Source organism: Rana temporaria, chromosome 12 (assembly GCF_905171775.1).
Source record: "Rana temporaria chromosome 12, aRanTem1.1, whole genome shotgun sequence".
Lineage (NCBI taxonomy): Eukaryota > Metazoa > Chordata > Amphibia > Anura > Ranidae > Rana > Rana temporaria.
The window spans coordinates 132177085-132194148 of NC_053500.1; the positions used below are offsets into that span (position 1 = coordinate 132177085).

Here is a 17064-nt window from a genome sequence, read left to right on the forward strand (position 1 = left end):
TGTCACTGTGGTGACGTCCCTCCCTACCCTGTCACTGTGGTGACGTCCCTCCCTACCCTGTCACTGTGGTGACGTCCCTCCCTACCCTGTCACTGTGGTGACGTCCCTCCCTACCCTGTCACTGTGGTGACGTCCCTCCCTACCCTGTCACTGTGGTGACGTCCCTCCCTACGCTGTCACTGTGGTGACGTCCCTACCCTGTCACTGTGGTGACATCCCTCCCTACACGGTCACTGTGGTGACATCCCTCCCTACCCTGTCACTGTGGTGACATCCCTTCCTACCCTGTCACTGTGGTGACATCCCTTCCTACCCTGTCACTGTGGTGACATCCCTCCCTACCCTGTCACTGTGGTGACGTCCCTCCCTACCCTGTCACTGTGGTGACGTCCCTCCCTACCCTGTCACTGTGGTGACGTCCCTCCCTACGCTGTCACTGTGGTGACGTCCCTACCCTGTCACTGTGGTGACATCCCTCCCTACACGGTCACTGTGGTGACATCCCTCCCTACCCTGTCACTGTGGTGACATCCCTTCCTACCCTGTCACTGTGGTGACATCCCTTCCTACCCTGTCACTGTGGTGACATCCCTCCCTACCCTGTCACTGTGGTGACGTCCCTCCCTACCCTGTCACTGTGGTGACGTCCCTCCCTACCCTGTCACTGTGGTGACGTCCCTCCCTACGCTGTCACTGTGGTGACGTCCCTACCCTGTCACTGTGGTGACATCCCTCCCTACCCTGTCACTGTGGTGACATCCCTCCCTACCCTGTCACTGTGGTGACGTCCGTCCCTCTGTCACTGTTAAAGGACCTGGGGGGTGTTTTTTCCCCCCCAAAAATTGTGTTTGAAAAGCTGCTGCGCAAATATGGCATTTAAGAAAGAAATTGCAAAACCAATGATTTATTCTCTAGGGCCTCTGCTTAAAAATATATAATATGTTTGGTTGTTCTTTGTAATTTTCTAGCCAACAATACTGATTTTTTTTAAACGTAAACCAAAAAAGTCAGAAATGGTCTTAAAGTGGATGTTCTCTGATTATTTTTATTTTTTATTTTGCAGAGACTCTCTTCCAGCCTCAGACAGCTTCCCTGGGACTTGTGGTAACACTTTTAAACACAAAACATTTAAACCTCATGAGAAACACAAAAGTGAAGTATCTCCTCAACATTTCGCTCCATCAGGGCCCCCATCCAGCCTTTGCAATACCCCCAAACGGACTCTTTTGCCCCAGGAACCAGCTGGAGACAGCTGCACCAGTACAGCACAGGACGGCATCTCGGAGCAAAAGAGTCCGCTGCATATCATCAGCTGCAATGGGGACGGCCGGGTCAGAGAAGAAAGCAGCATAAGGAAGAAACACAAGAAGAAAAAGAGAAAAGCCTCCGAACCCTCGGAAATTCTGGAAAGGACAGAAAAAGTGGATTCCCACTTGGACCCTGAAAGACAAAAACTTAAACTAGAGAAAACTAAAATCAAATCAAAGAAAGCCAAAACTTTGCAGGGCCACACCTCTCCAATACCTGTACCGGAGCCAACGGACAATGCTGAGACTTCTCAGGAGACCACGAGGAAAAAGAAAAAGAGGAGAAAGGATGAGAGACCAGTTGATTATACAGAAAGTGAGCCGGAAGCATCAGTGAAAAGGTAAGTGGCTTTCCTGGAATGTAGTAATGGCAAGCTGCCTGCTATGGGGGCACTCGTGCATGCTCGCTCGCTCTTGAGACCCGCTCTGTGTGCCCATGACACACACTAAGCATGCCTTGGCCCCGCCCCCACTCACAGGTTTTGATTGACAGCAGTAGGAGCCAATGACTCTCACTGCTCTTAGCCAAGCCTGAGAGACGAGTTGCTGCAGGTGGAATGCGCCGGTGATTTCACTGGTTGCATGTACAGTAAATATCTCCTGAACGGCGTACGTTTAGGGGATATTTACACTACCTATAGGTAAGCCAGGGTTCGACGAAATCCGGGCACCAGGTCGCAATTGCGCCACCACAAGATGGCGCCAGATCACAGAAGGAAGCATAGACCTGCAAAAAGCCGCGGCCTTAATTACCGGCCGGCGCGGCCCGATGCGATCGGGAGGTGGGGGCGCACGGAGACACAGGATACCCCATCCTGTGTCTCCATACGCCCCCACCTCCCCCGGCGCGCGATCGCGCCGGCCGGTAATTGAGGCCGCGGCTTTGCGGCCTTCTGCAGGCCTATGCTTCCTTTTGTGATCTGGCGCCATCTTGTGGTGGCCGCTGGTACGACAGACAAGACAACCAGCAATGCTAATGGAGCTTCTCCTGGGTTTTCACTGCCATCTCCTTCCCTCCAATTAGGACCACCAAACATTATATATATTTTTTATTCTAACACCCTACAGAATAAAATGGCGGTCGTTTCAATACTTTCTGTCACACCGTATTTGCGCAGCGGTCTTACAAGCGCACTTTTTTGGGAAAAAATACACTTTTTTAAAAAATTTAGCCCAATTTTTTTTTTATATTGTGAAAGATAATGTCACGCCGAGTAAATTAATACCCAACATGTCACGCTTAAAAATTGCGTCCGCTCGTGGAATGGCAACAAACTTTTACCCTTTGAAACCCCCTTAGGCGACGTTTAAAAAAAATCTACAAGTTGCACGTTTTGAGTTACAGAGGAGGTGTAGGGCTAGAATTATTGCTCTCACTCTACCAATCGGGGAGGTACCTCACGTGCGGTTTGAACACCGTTTTCATATGCCGGCGCTATCCACGTATGCGTTCGCTTCTGCGCGCGGGACGGGGCGCGTTTCTGGCGCCTTACTTTTTTAGCTGGCTCCTAGATTCCAAGCATATTTGTCAAACCCTGGGCCGCTTACCTATAGGTGAATGTCGAGAATGGAAGTTTACGTCCACTTTGCAGAGAATGCATTGAGGTAAAAAAAACCTTTTTACCTTTACAACCAATTTAACTTCTCTTTAAAACATGTCCACTGTGCAAGAAGTAAACCTTAAAAAATCGATGATCTTCTGTTGCCGGTTTCCCCCATTTGGAGGTTCCTTCATGTCCACCGTACACAATTTGAATTGGAGAAGATTGGGATGTGATCTCTCAGCCCTTCCGAACAACATGCTGGGAGGGACTGGTCTTACTGCTGGGCCGTGACTTGACAAACCGTGGAGTGAAATTGTGGCATATCCATATTTGCTCATAGAGGCAAAGGGAAAAACAAGGGGCGTTTTAAGGAAATTAATAAGGTTGTGGTTTAGGCCCGACTCCCTACGCCTACTGCACCCTACACTATGCTAGCCTACTCTACCATACCCTTCCCTATACCACCCCACCCCACGTTACCGTACCCTTCCCCACCATGCCTACTGCACCCTACACTATGCTAGCCTACTGTACCATACCCTACCCTATACCACCCCACCCCACGTTACCGTACCCTTCCCCACCATGCCCTTTCCTACTTTACCCCTTAAAACACTAGACCCCCTCCCGCTGTGTCTGATTTTGAGAGCAAAGGCTGCTATGCCCTGCATAATTGCTACTGTCATTGGCATAGCAGGATTCTTTTAAAGGGGTTGTAAAGGTAATTTTTCCCCCTAAATGGCTTCCTTTACCTTAGTGCAGTCCTCCTTCACTTACCTCATCCTTCCATTTTGCTTTTAAATGTCCTTATTTCTTCTGAGAAATCCTCACTTCCTGTTCTTCTGTCTGCAACTCCACACAGTAATGCGAGGCTTTCTCCCTTGGACTACAGGAGAGTCAGGACGCTCTCTACGTTACAGATAGAGAAAGGAGCTGTGTGTTAGTGGGCATCCTGACTCTCCTGTAGTTCAAGGGAGGGGGCGATCACGACACTCCACACCAGGGAGAGATCCTCGCATTACTGTGTGGAGTTACAGACAGAAGAACAGGAAGTGAGGATTTCTCAGAAGAAATAAGGACATTTAAAAGCAAAATTGAAGGATGAGGTAAGTGAAGGAGGACTGCACTAAGGTAAAGGAAGCTATTTAGGAAAAAAAATTGTACCTTTACAACCCCTTTAAACTCCATTGTGAAGATGGATCTTCTTCACAGGACGGATGCTGCAGAGTTGATTACAGCTATCAAACTCCGATAACCTCACCACCTAGGATCATGTGTGCTCAACCTGTGGCCCTCCAGCTGTTGGGGAACTACAAGTCCCATGAGACATTGCAAGGCTTAAAAGCAGGACTCCCAAAGGCATGATGGGACTTGTAGTTCCTCAACAGCTGGAGGACAAAAGGTTCGGCACCCGTGACATAGATGGAGTTTGAGAGGAAAAGACCTGCAGTGTTGAATACAGTGACTTATGCATAGGATGGCAATAATGACCCTCAAATCTGGGACTCTTCAGGGGTCTGGTGGTGGTGGGGCCCTGAATCTGGGGGGCAACTGCCCTTTTCTGATATGGTTTGCTGGCTCGATCTTCAGCTGTTTTTTATATATACAGGTTCTCTTTACCATGTGTTGTCCAGAACAATGGCAGCATTAATATAAAATTGTAATACTGATTACACACTCGACATGTTCTGATTTAAATGTGCAATGTTTTCCCCCCTAGTACACACATAGTGTCTAGCCAGGATTCGCAAGGGGATCATGAAATCATGAAAATAAAGAAGAAGAAAAAGCATAAATTGCACAAGCACGATAGCCAAGAGAGTGAAGAGAGCGAATCTGCCAATGGAGATAAACATAAAGCTCAGGAAATAAACTGTGGTAAGAAATAACCAGAGGACCGTGGCCAGTAGGGGTAGAAAATGCCCCAGCGTCAGAGAGAGAGTAGTGTCTCAGGCTCGGTGGGAGGAATAGTGTCGCATCATTGGTGTCAGTGGGTGGAATAGTGCCTCATCATGGGTGTTGGTGGGAGGAATAGTGCCCGTCATGGGTGTTGGTGGGAGGAATAGTGCCCGTCATGGGTGTTGGTGGGTGGAATAGAGCCCCATCATGGGTGTTGGTGGGAGGAATAGTGCCCCGTCATGGGTGTTGGTGGGAGGAATAGTGCCAAGTCATGGGTGTTGGTGGGAGGAATAGTGACCCATCATGGGTGTTGGTGGGAGGAATAGTGACCCATCATGGGTGTTGGTGGGAGGAATAGTGACCCATCATGGGTGTCGGTGGGAGGAATAGTGACCCGTCATGGGTGTCGGTGGGAGGAATAGTGACCCGTCATGGGTGTCGGTGGGAGGAATAGTGACCCATCATGGGTGTCGGTGGGAGGAATAGTGACCCATCATGGGTGTTGGTGGGAGGAATAGTGACCCATCATGGGTGTTGGTGGGAGGAATAGTGACCCATCATGGGTGTTGGTGGGAGGAATAGTGACCCATCATGGGTGTTGGTGGGAGGATTAGTGACCCATCATGGGTGTTGGTGGGAGGATTAGTGACCCATCATGGGTGTTGGTGGGAGGAATAGTGACCCATCATGGGTGTTGGTGGGAGGAATAGTGCCCTGTCATGGGTGTTGGTGGGAGGAATAGTGCCCGTCATGGGTGTTGGTGGGAGGAATAGTGCCCGTCATGGGTGTCAGTGGGTGGAATAGTGCCCCATCATGGGTGTTGGTGGGAGGAATAGTGCCAAGTCATGGGTGTTGGTGGGAGGAATAGTGACCCATCATGGGTGTTGGTGGGAGGAATAGTAACCCATCATGGGTGTTGGTGGGAGGAATAGTGACCCATCATGGGTGTTGGTGGGAGGAATAGTGACCCATCATGGGTGTTGGTGGGAGGAATAGTGACCCATCATGGGTGTTGGTGGGAGGAATAGTGACCCATCATGGGTGTTGGTGGGAGGAATAGTGACCCGTCATGGGTGTCGGTGGGAGGAATAGTGACCCGTCATGGGTGTCGGTGGGAGGAATAGTGACCCATCATGGGTGTCGGTGGGAGGAATAGTGACCCATCATGGGTGTTGGTGGGAGGAATAGTGACCCATCATGGGTGTTGGTGGGAGGAATAGTGACCCATCATGGGTGTTGGTGGGAGGAATAGTGACCCATCATGGGTGTTGGTGGGAGGATTAGTGACCCATCATGGGTGTTGGTGGGAGGATTAGTGACCCATCATGGGTGTTGGTGGAAGGAATAGTGACCCATCATGGGTGTTGGTGGGAGGAATAGTGCCCTGTCATGGGTGTTGGTGGGAGGAATAGTGCCCGTCATGGGTGTTGGTGGGAGGAATAGTGCCCGTCATGGGTGTCAGTGGGTGGAATAGTGCCCCATCATGGGTGTTGGTGGGAGGAATAGTGCCAAGTCATGGGTGTTGGTGGGAGGAATACTGCCCCATCGTTGGTGTCGGTGGGAGGAATACTGCCCCATTGTTGGTGTCAGTGGAAGGATTGGGGTCTCATATCAGTGGGTAGAACAGTGCCCCAAGGGCGAGTAAAGGCCTTCACCTGGTCTGCGGGCTGCAGTCGGGATACCACTGATGTAAAGCAATGAAAGATTATGATATTTCAGAGAGCTCGCTGGCTCTGGTTAGGCAGTTCACAATTAAAAAGGCTACCCTATTAACCTCTTGCTACCCACATAACTCGTATGTGCGGCAGCAAAAGGGGTGGGCTTTAATATCCACATGCTGCACAGCTCCTGATCATGGGACCATTGTGACAGCCAATCACTGTGGTCACGTGATCTGGCAGACCTTCCCGCCCCCAGCCGTAATATATCCCAATTAACCCCCTTTGCGCCGGCCATTCACATATATGCGGCCTCTCAGCGGGTGGGCCTAAACGCAGAGTGGCCACATATACTTGCCGTGCTGAGAGTGCGCTTTCAGCGCGGTAGCTGTCGGGGATCGGCAAGCTCCCAATTCATACTTGCGATGGGAAGCTTTCTGGTCACGTGACAGCCCCACCACAGCGGTCACATGCCTGCCTCCGCCTTTTAGAACTCTTATAGGGCTGGGAGGCAGTCGGCGCAAAGGGGTTAAAGGGAACCTGGGGTGGGTGTGAAGGGGTTAAAACTTTTATATAACGTGTGTGTTTTTTTTGTTTTGTTTTATTGGTTTGTTTGTGTTTGTTTTGTTTTTGTCTTTTCTTCCTTTTTTTATTTTTATTGGTTTGTTTGTTTTTGTTTTGTTTTTGTCTTTTCTTCCTTTTTTTTTTATTTATTTTTTATTGGTTTGTTTGTTTTTGTTTTGTTTTTGTCTTTTCTTCCTTTTTTTTATTTATTTTTTATTGGTTTGTTTGTTTTTGTTTTTGTCTTTTCTTCCTTTTTTTTTATTTATTTTTTATTGGTTTGTTTGTTTTTGTTTTGTTTTTGTCTTTGTCTTTTCTTCCTTTTTTTTTTTTTTTTTTACCACTTTATACCCTATGTTGGAAAACATAAATAAAAAATGTAACCACTAAAATCCTAAAAAAAAATAAAAATTATTTGGATGGACAGATTCCTCCTGGTTATCATTTTTGGGGAAATGTCGGGACAGATAAATAAATGACGGGGGGGGGGAAAGTCGGGTAGATTAGGCAATCCTCATACTACTCTCTGAATTGCTTGTCATTGGTCACACGCTGCTCCGCTGTTTGATGTCGCACACCCAACGTTCCCTCCCCATAGAGAAAGTCGCTTGGTTTCTGGTCGCCCTGTTTTTGTTTTTAATTTTCTGATTCAGTTTTTTTCTTCTGTGCAGACTCTATATTTGTATGGGACAGCCACATCAAAGATGGATACAAGCGACTTCCATCCATTCCCTGTGCAAACAAGAAAGCCCAGCTGGCGTGGGACGGCACGGCGAAATCTGGTGTCGTGGAACAGCTACTGAAGAACGCCACCAATAAAGCCTACGGGACACAAGGTGAGATGCTTGGGGCACAAGGGATAAAAAAAAACTCCAGACATTTTTCTTCGTTTTGGTTAGAGTGGGGAGGAGTTAAAGGGGTTGTAAATCTTGGTGTTTTTTTCACCTTAAAGGGGTTGTAAAGGTAAATGTTCTTTCACCAGGTGAAAAAACTTCTGACAATACCACCCCCCGTTATACTTACCTGAGCCCTCGAAAGTCCCGTGCTTGTCCACGTAATTTTCCTCGTCACTCACCCTCACCGTTGATTGGGTAGAGTGGATGGATTGAAAGCGGCGCAGCCACAGGCTTTCGCTGCTGACACTCACATCCGATGACGCAGCGCCGGGGGGCGAGTGATACAGCGAGCAGCTATAGCCGCCCGCAAGGACTCCACAACATGCAAGCTCACATTAAGGTGTGGAGTGCTTGCCTAGGGAAGCAGAGACGGCCGCCGAGGTGCTTTCTATCAGTGCCCAGCAGTGCTGCCTATCAGTGCCACCCATAAGTACCCATGAGTGCCCATCAGTGCCACCCATAAGTACCTATCAGTGCTGCATATCGGTGCCGCCTATCGATGCCCATCAGTGCCACCCATAAGTACCCATGAGTGCCCATCAGTGCTGCCTATCAGTGGTACCCATCAGTGCTGCATATCAGTGCCGCCTATCGATGCCCATCGTCATTGCCCATGAGTGCCACTCATAAGTACCCATGAGTGCCTATCAGTGCCACCCATAAGTACCCATCAGTGCTGCATATCAGTGCTGCCTATCGATGCCCATCAGTGCTACCTCATCGGTGTCGCCTTATCGGTGCCCATCAGTGAAGGAGAAAACATACTTATTTACAACATTTTATAACCAAAACAAAATAAAAACTTTTTTTTTTTTTTTTTAAATGTTCGGCCTTTTTTTATTCGTTTAGCAAAAAATAAAAAACCCCGGGGAGTGTACCCCCGGGGGTCCATGAATGGAAGAGAAACCAGTACACTCCATTCAATTGTCCTTTCTTGTGCTTTGCCCCACAGTGTTCAGTTGGGATGGAGAAAAGTCCACTGTAAGTCAAGATGCTGAGCGCGATGCGGAGGACGCCAAACATGACGTGGTTATCGATGAATGGGACGAAGACTTTGATAGTGGAAAGGTAAATTTGGGTTATGAGTGCAATAGAAGTTGAGTGTACATCCATCCTCTGGGGTAAGACCCAACACCAATGCTTACTCCTGCAGCGGGAAGATAACTTGTATAAGTAAGTACACTATCAGCAGAAGTCCGTGCGCCTTTATCCACTTCCGGACCAGCGATGTACCGGTACGTCACTGGACTTTGGATGGTTATACCGGGAGGTTGCCTATGTTTTTTAGAGCTAGCGGTCAGCTCTCTTGTAAAAGCAATCCCAGCGGCTGATGTCCTAACGGGAGGTCTGTTTTCAGATAAAAGTGGTCTCTGCTTCGGATTCGCCGCAAAATCACTTTCTCTTTCGTTCATGGACGGACACAGCAGCAATTGACCTTGGGGGTATTATATCCCCCTAAGGTCAATTGCTGCTGTGTGCGTCCATGAACTCAGAGAAATAGATTTTACGGTGAGTACAAAAATCCTATTTTTATCGGTCTCCCGAGGGCCTCCCGCCACGCTCCAGTGCCTGCGGCCGCTTACCGGCGGTCGGATCCTTCTCTGTGTTGGGTATGGAGCTGAGTGAGGGGAAGATGGCCCCCACCCAGCTCCATACCAGTGCAGGGCGGAAGCAACGTCAAAACGTAATTTCTCTTCCGTTCATGGACGGACACAGCAGCAATTGACCTTAGGGTATTATCCTTCCTTTTAGGAGATTGACTAGGCAGAAAACGGCACTTTTTTTTTTTTTTTTTTTTTTTTAGGGTTTACATCCACTTTAAAAAAAAAGTGTGTATATATAACGTTTGTGGGTTCTAACTAATTTTCTATCAAAAAATACGTATTGTTACATGTAGACAAAGTACCAGAATAGGCCTGGACTGGAAGTGGTTAACCACTTAAGGACCGCCTCCTGCACATATACGTCGGCAGAATGCCTCGACTGGGCACATAAACGTATATGTACGTTAATCTTTAAGCCCGGGCGCGCTCCCGCGACCCGGTCCGCAGCTCCGGCACCCGCGGACCCGATCGCCGATGGAGTCCCGCGATCGGTCCCCGGAGCTGAAGAACGGGGAGAGCCGTATGTAAACACAGCTTCCCCGTTCTTCACTGTGGCGCTGTCATCGATCGTGTGTTCCCTTTTATAGGAATCCACAATCAATGACGTCACACCTACAGCCACACCCCCCTACAGTTGTAAACACACATTAGGTGACACATAACCCCTTCAGCGCCCCCTGTGGTTAACTCCCAAACTGCAATTGTCATTTTCACAATAAACAATGCATTTTAAATGCATTTTTTGCTGTGAAAATAACAATAGTCCCAAAAATGTGTCAAAATTGTACGAAGTGTCCGCCATAATGTCGCAGTCACGAAAAAAATCGCGGATCGCCGCCATTAGTAGTAAAAAATAAATAATTGATAAAAAATGCAATAAAATTATCCCCTATTTTGTAAACGCTATAAATTTTGCGCAAACCAACCAATAAACTGTTATTGCGATTTTTTTTTTTTTTTACCAAAAATAGGTAGAAGAATACGTATCGGCCTAAACTGAGGAAAAAAATGTTTTTTATATATTTTTGGGGGATATTTATTATAGCAAAAAGTAAAAAATATTGCATTTTTTTCAAAATTGTCGCTCTATTTTTTTTTTATAGCGCAAAAAATAAAAACCGTAGAGGTGATCAAATACCACCAAAAGAAAGCTCTATTTGTGGGGAAAAAAGGACGCCAATTTTGTTTGGGAGCCGCGTCGCACGACCGCGCAATTGTCGGTTAAAGCGACGCAGTCCCGGTTTGCAAAAAGGGGCCTGGTCCTTTAGCTGCATTTTGGTCCGGGTCTTAAGTGGTTAAAGATGCATTTGAAATAATGTGTGTTGTGTTTTTTTTTTTTTTTTTTTTTATTATCTTGTTCTGTTTTGTAGGTGAAGAAAATCAAGTTCAAACAGGACAAGTTCAGAACTAAAAACAGTTTCCAGTACTTCCAGAACCGGCGCAACTTCTGGTCGGTTACCCCACAAGGAAACTTCTCCAGATTTCCATCCAGGTTCTGAGCACAACTTGAAAGGCCGCGTATAATGGACACAATTTTTTTTTTGTATTTTTCGGCCAGTCGGAGTTGTAATAAAACCTAGACGTGTCGGGAGCTCTGTGATGTGGTCCTAGCTCTGTCTGCATTTTTAACGAATTGTGGTTTGATTGTCTATTTCCTCGATCATTGAGGTCCTCAGGTTAATCTCTAGCTGTCGGGGTAAGTGGACGTATCTGGACAGTGTCACCTATGCTGATGATGTAAGGATTGACTGGTTGCTGAGAGTCACTCCAGATTTCCCTTTTGGAGCAGTCAGAAGAGCAATACATGAATTCTGGTGGTTTGGTTCTAATGGGTTCCATCCTTTAAAGTGGAAGGAAAGGCTAAACGAGAACAAGCTTTTTAAAAGTTGCCTCCCCATTGCTCTGATATTTAAAGAGGGACTGCAGTCTGCTCACATAATCTGTAATAAAAACATCTTTGCCTTGGTCCGATGCTACATCTGTTCCCCGCTGCTTCAAAGACTGAGAACTGAGCGATCAAAGACTGCTGATCACTCAGTTCTCCACCTTCAGTGAGCATAGAGCCTGTGACTATCAGTCACCGGCTCTCTGCTCTGCTCCTCCAGCGCTCACTGGAGCTGGGCAATGGAGGAGGCTGTAGTGGCTGGCTGAGCCTCTCGGTGGCACGCTGAGAGGCTGAGCCAGCTGCCCTTCCAGGCATCTGGGTGGATCCCAACATTAATTTTAGGATCTCTCCAGAGTCTGGACCAGCTCTGTGACATCCGCTTTAGTGATCACTGAAACCCTGGACTGTGGAGGAGGCGGGAGCGGCTGGCTGGTGTGAAATCTCCCCAGACTTGGGCTTCAGCGCTTTGGATGGCGGAGAGATGATGTCATGGTTTCGGTGATATTGTCGCCGTGCAGAGACCGACTCATTGGAGCGACATCACCTTTAAGATTTATTAGAAAATTATGAATTGAATAACGAAGCCAATGGTGGATCAACGTTTAAAATGTGGGTTATTGTTTTATCCTTTTACTTTAACAGATTGCTCCCCCTATTTTAAATACATCCAGTTAAATCTTTTTGATAAGACAAAAAAAAAAAAAAAAAAACGGCGTGTGATGACCCAACAACCCATCAAAAATGTTCTTTTAATTTTTTTTATTTTTTTAATGGTATGCTTAAACTGTTTAAGGCTTACATCTCATTGATTGATGTTGTCTGTTCAATGGCTGGTTAAAAAGTTGATTCAATTAATGATTTGCATTAGGTTGCTCTCATTGGGCCCGGGTTTCAATAATATCCACAGGGGAGGTTATGCTACATTCGTTCCTGTCCTCCTAAAAATCAGTTTGAGACCTGGAATGGGTTTAATACATAATTTTTTTTTTTTTTTTTTTTGTTTGTTTGGGGACACAATTATTATTTTTTTTTTTATTTATTTTTTTTTCAATTTAAGAGCCAATGAGTCCAACTTGGAATACCAGCTGGCGTTGTTAAATAAAGCTTGCGAATAAAAGCAGAATTTCGGACAAATTTCTAAAAACTCAGATGAAATGTATACATAAAATCTGCTTTACCTGCCAAAGGATTTGTATTTCTGTCCATTCAGTCCTAAAAATGTGCACAACTCTGCCACACAGTACAGTCCTGACTGGGAGGGGACTTACTCTTTCTCTATTGTAGTTCCACTTGCAGGTAGGTGGTCTTTAAAGGAGAAGTGTGTGTATATATATATATTTTTCCCAATTCATACTTGCCTAGCTCCCCTGGCGCCTCTGCACTGAGAACCAAACGATCGAACGTCGCCAATGCCTCCGAGCAGAGAGTTGCTGACTGTCAATCAGCATCTCTCCTCTCTGCTCCTCCACGCTCGCTGCAGTGCTGAGTTGTGGAGGAGCGGGGAGCAGCCGAGACGGGCATCAGTCCAGGCATCTGGTAGAGCTGCACGATTAATCGCGATCCCGATTCTCCCTGCCCGCGGGATGACCCGCGATTCTTTTGTGTCACCGCCGGTTCCACGTAACCAGCGTGGAACGCAAATGGCGCCGGTATCGGAAGCGACGTCGGCAGCCTGCGCCGCTGGATAGATGCCTGGGCTTCTCTCACAGTTCTTTACAACTGTAGTGTGTATCCATGCGCCACCCAGTGGTTGCCGGCGGTACTGCTTCTGATGTATTAATCTTTCTCACAGTTCTGTACAACTGTGTGTATCCATGCGCCACCCAATGGTTGCTGGCGGTACTGCTTCTGATGTATAAAAAAAATAGAGACCAGTGATATGTCTATAATGTTAAAGCGGGAGTTCACCCATTAATATATTTTTTTAAACAATCCCCTTAGCTTCCTGCTCGTTTTGTCTAGGGGAATCGGCTATTTGTTTTAAAATATGAGCCGTACTTACCGTTTTCGAGATGCATCTTCTTCCGTCGCTTCCGGGTATGGGCTGCGGGACTGGGCGTTCCTTCTTGATTGACAGTCTTCCGACGGTCGCATCCATCGCGTCACTCGTAGCCGAAAGAAGCCGAACGTCGGTGCGGCTCTATACTGCGCCTGCGCACCGACGTTTGGCTTCTTTCGGAAAATCGTGACGCGATGGATGCGACCGTCGGAAGCCTGTCAATCAAATAGGAACGCCCAGTCCCGCAGCCCATACCCGGAAGCGACGGAGAAGATGCATCTCGTAAACGGGTAAGTACTGATCATATTTTAAAACATCTAGCCGATTCTGCTTTTTTCATAGGAGTTATATGGTCTTTAGCATTATAGACATATCACTGGTCTCTTTTTTTTTTTTTTTTAATATTCATATTTTCAGATAAATCAGATTTATTTATTTGGGGGGGGGAGTTTCTGGCATTTCAGTTTTTGAGAATCGTGAGAGAATCGTGATCTTTAGTCTAAGCAAAAGAATCGTGATTCTCATTTTGACCAGAATCGTGCAGCTCTAGCATCTGGTGGATCCAGACTTTATTGTTGTGATGACGCGGTGCCTGGACTGATCTGTGTGACGTCAGTAGAGAGTGGACTTCAGACCGCTCTCTGCTGAAAATGGATCGCAGGAGCGCCAAACGAATTGCACTCCTGTGACCCATACATAGGAGAAGCGCCGCCTAATGAACTCCGGCTGGACTTCTCCTTTTAATATTGAAAAAATCTCTTTGCAGTGTTGTGGGTGATGCCTCCGCTGCTGTCAATCGAAGTCAGTCACCAAATGAGGAGAGAGAGAGAGAGGGAGTGGGGTAGAGCTGGGGCTCCGGGTCTGAATGGACACACAGAGCAGCAGCTCGGCTTGGGTGACCCCCATAGCAAGCTTCCTGCTGTGGGGGCACTTGACAGGAGAGAGAGAGAGAGACCCGGAGCGCTGTCGAGGGACCGGAGAAGAGGAAAATCGGATCTGCTCTGTGCAAAACCACTACACAGAGCAGGTAAGTATTAACTTGTTATTTTTAAACAAAAAAAACTTTAATGTCACTTAAAGGCTTGTTGGTTAAGCAAATTTTTTTTTTTTTTTTATAAATTTTACATTGGCATACTTTGTGCCGATACTATGTTCTTGCGGGCATTTGGTGCCTTGTTATGGTCCTTCCCACCATTTCAGTATGCAGGTTATTGAACCACTAGAAGGATTCTACGTAAAGGGACCTGACTCCAAAATCTCATTCTAATAGACCCCCTTCACACTGTCAGCGGTAAAGCACCGCTAGTTTTGGCGGCGCTTTGCCGTCGTTTTAGAGGCGATGTTTGGCCGCTAGCTGGGTGCTTCTAACCCCCGCTAGCAGCCGGAAAAAGGGTTAATAGCGCCCGAAAAGCGCCGCTGCCAAAGAGCTTCGTAGTCGCTTCGGCAGCGCTGCCCATTAATTTCAATGTGTATACACCGCCACTGCCCCAGAGATGCTGCTTGCAGGACTTTTTTTCTAACATCCTGCAAGTGCACTCAGGCTCTCACACTGGGGCTGCAGGGGAGGCGTTTTACAGGCGCCCGAAAAATGCCAGCACTGGAGGACCTAGCAGGGGATCCAATCCGATCTTACTTGGCCAAAAACAATGAAAAAAGTTTGGGTGGAGTTACAATTAAGAACCCTTTCACACTGCAGGCGCTATAGCGTTAAAAATGGCGCCGGAAATCTGCCCTCAAACGGCTGCTCCAGTGTGAAAGGCCGAGGGGTTTCACACTGGAGCGTTGTGCTAGCGGGACGGTAAAAAAAAAGTCCTGCTAGGCCGCATCTTTGGAGCAGTAAGTTTACCGCTCCTCCAGCGCTGCTGGAGGTAATCAATGGGACAGCGCGGTTATACCGCTCACAATGCGCTGCCTCAGGTTTTAACCCTTTCTTGGGTTAAAAGAGCCCTGCTACCGTCCGAAATGCAACGCAAATCCGCCCATAGCGTCGGCGGTAAAAATAGCAGCGTTTCACCGCCGACGCTATGTGTGGCTCAGTGTGAAAGGTGTCTTAGTCCTCATAAAAAAAGCAAATGTAAGATAAACAGCTGTAACACACGATGTATGTAAATTATATATATATATATATATATTTTTTAATTGTACAGAAGTTTGATTAGCATGGGTGAGTGTTGTGAAAGCGCGCCTTGTCCTGGGGTCGTTTTTCGTAGATTCCCAGGCTTGTGGCCCTGTCTGGCAGCTGAAGTTTTAAGTGGCTTTCAACTTTTCCTGTAAAAAGTCAAGCATGGTCCCCCCTTCTAAGTCCCCTGTATGGTTTGTTAATATAATAGGCGGCCTAAATGATCAACTTAAAAGAAAACGTAATAGCCTATGCAGTCACGGGGCTCCAATAGATTTTATATACCGTATTTATCGGGGTATACCGCTCGCCGGCGTATAACGCGCACCCCAAGCTTAGAAAGGTAAAAATAAAGAAAACTTACATTTTTGCCCTGCGTCCATCGGCAGCCTTGTCCGGCGTCCGTCTGTGGCCTTGTGCAGGGTCCGTCCAGCCTTGTGGGTGTCCGTCTCCGGCTTCCTTGCGCGGGGTCCGTCTGCGGCCTCGGAGGTGTCCATCTGCGGCCTCCATCCAGGTGTCCGTCTCCGTCCAGCGTGTCCGTCTGCGGGTTTGGAGGTGTCCGTCTCCGTCCAGCGTGTCCGCTGTTCGTTTTTGGATTTGGCGCGAGCCGTGAGGAGCCGGATTTCCTGTGTGTTCGGCTTGTCTCGGCTCCTCTTGCATGGCTGCGGGCGGAGCCAAGCGTGGCCGAGCCTAGCCGAGTGCGCAGTACGCTAGGCGGACCTGAGCGTAGCCTAGCCGAGTGCGCAGTACACTCGGCTCTAGGCAAGCGGCTCAGAGACAGCAGGGATCGGCGTATATCACGCACCCACGATTTTCCCCTGATTTTAAGGGGGAAAAAGTGCGCAGTATACGCCAATAAATACTATATATAATATAATGGTGCCGCTTTTTAAAGCATTTATTTTATTTCATACCTTTTTTGTAGGCCATTTTGAGTTTTTCCTCCAGAAGCCTGGCCAAGTAACTCCCACATCCTGCCTTTTTTTTGTTGATTTTTCACTCTTGTAATGTTAGGAGTGAGCATCCATTGGATTTCACTTGGTAGAGATTTTCTCTCACTTCCTGTTGTGTCTCTGGCACAGGAAGTGAAGGGTAATCTTCCTGACATGACACAAAAAAAAAAGACGACCTTGATGGGTCTCGACTGTGCCCCACTATGTACAAAACATAAAAGTTTAGGCTTTATATATAGACTTTTAAGAATTTCTACTACTAATAAATAAGTAGAAGAGGGTTTGACTCTTCAGTACAGACTTTGCTGCTTTTGGAATGATCACTTCACACACATTTTCATATCACCCATCCATGATCTGCAATGTGAAAATATTCATGGTTCATTGCTTGTATAATACGTCTTTTTCACGTCTCGGCTTCCTACTGAGAACAAAAAACGAAGTGAACAGTTTATTATAAATGTTTAATTCTATTACAGAGAGAGCGGATGTTCTTTTATTGAATAAAAAGAGAATTTCAGAAGTTTGGTCCCCTGTTGTTGTTTTTTGTAGACGTTCTCTGCACAATTCTGCGTTCAGCACGGGGCGAATTCTTTTCCGATCAGCAGGCGATCTGCTCACAGCAAACCCCCCCCCCCC

General features: G+C 47.2%; 1 protein-coding gene across 2 annotated transcripts in view; it reads left to right on the forward strand.

Moving 5' to 3' along the window:
- The window catches only part of USP36 (ubiquitin specific peptidase 36), a 54045-nt gene extending 41836 nt beyond the window's left edge, over positions 1-12209 (forward strand). For both annotated transcript variants that reach the window (XM_040330744.1, XM_040330743.1), the window contains exons 15-19: positions 1064-1648; positions 4572-4729; positions 7641-7805; positions 8818-8933; positions 10840-12209. In XM_040330744.1, coding sequence (XP_040186678.1) covers positions 1064-1648; positions 4572-4729; positions 7641-7805; positions 8818-8933; positions 10840-10968 — 1153 coding nt within the window. In that variant the 3' untranslated portion in view covers positions 10969-12209. The remainder of the gene's footprint in view (positions 1-1063; positions 1649-4571; positions 4730-7640; positions 7806-8817; positions 8934-10839) is intronic.
- Positions 12210-17064: the final 4855 nt, after the last annotated feature.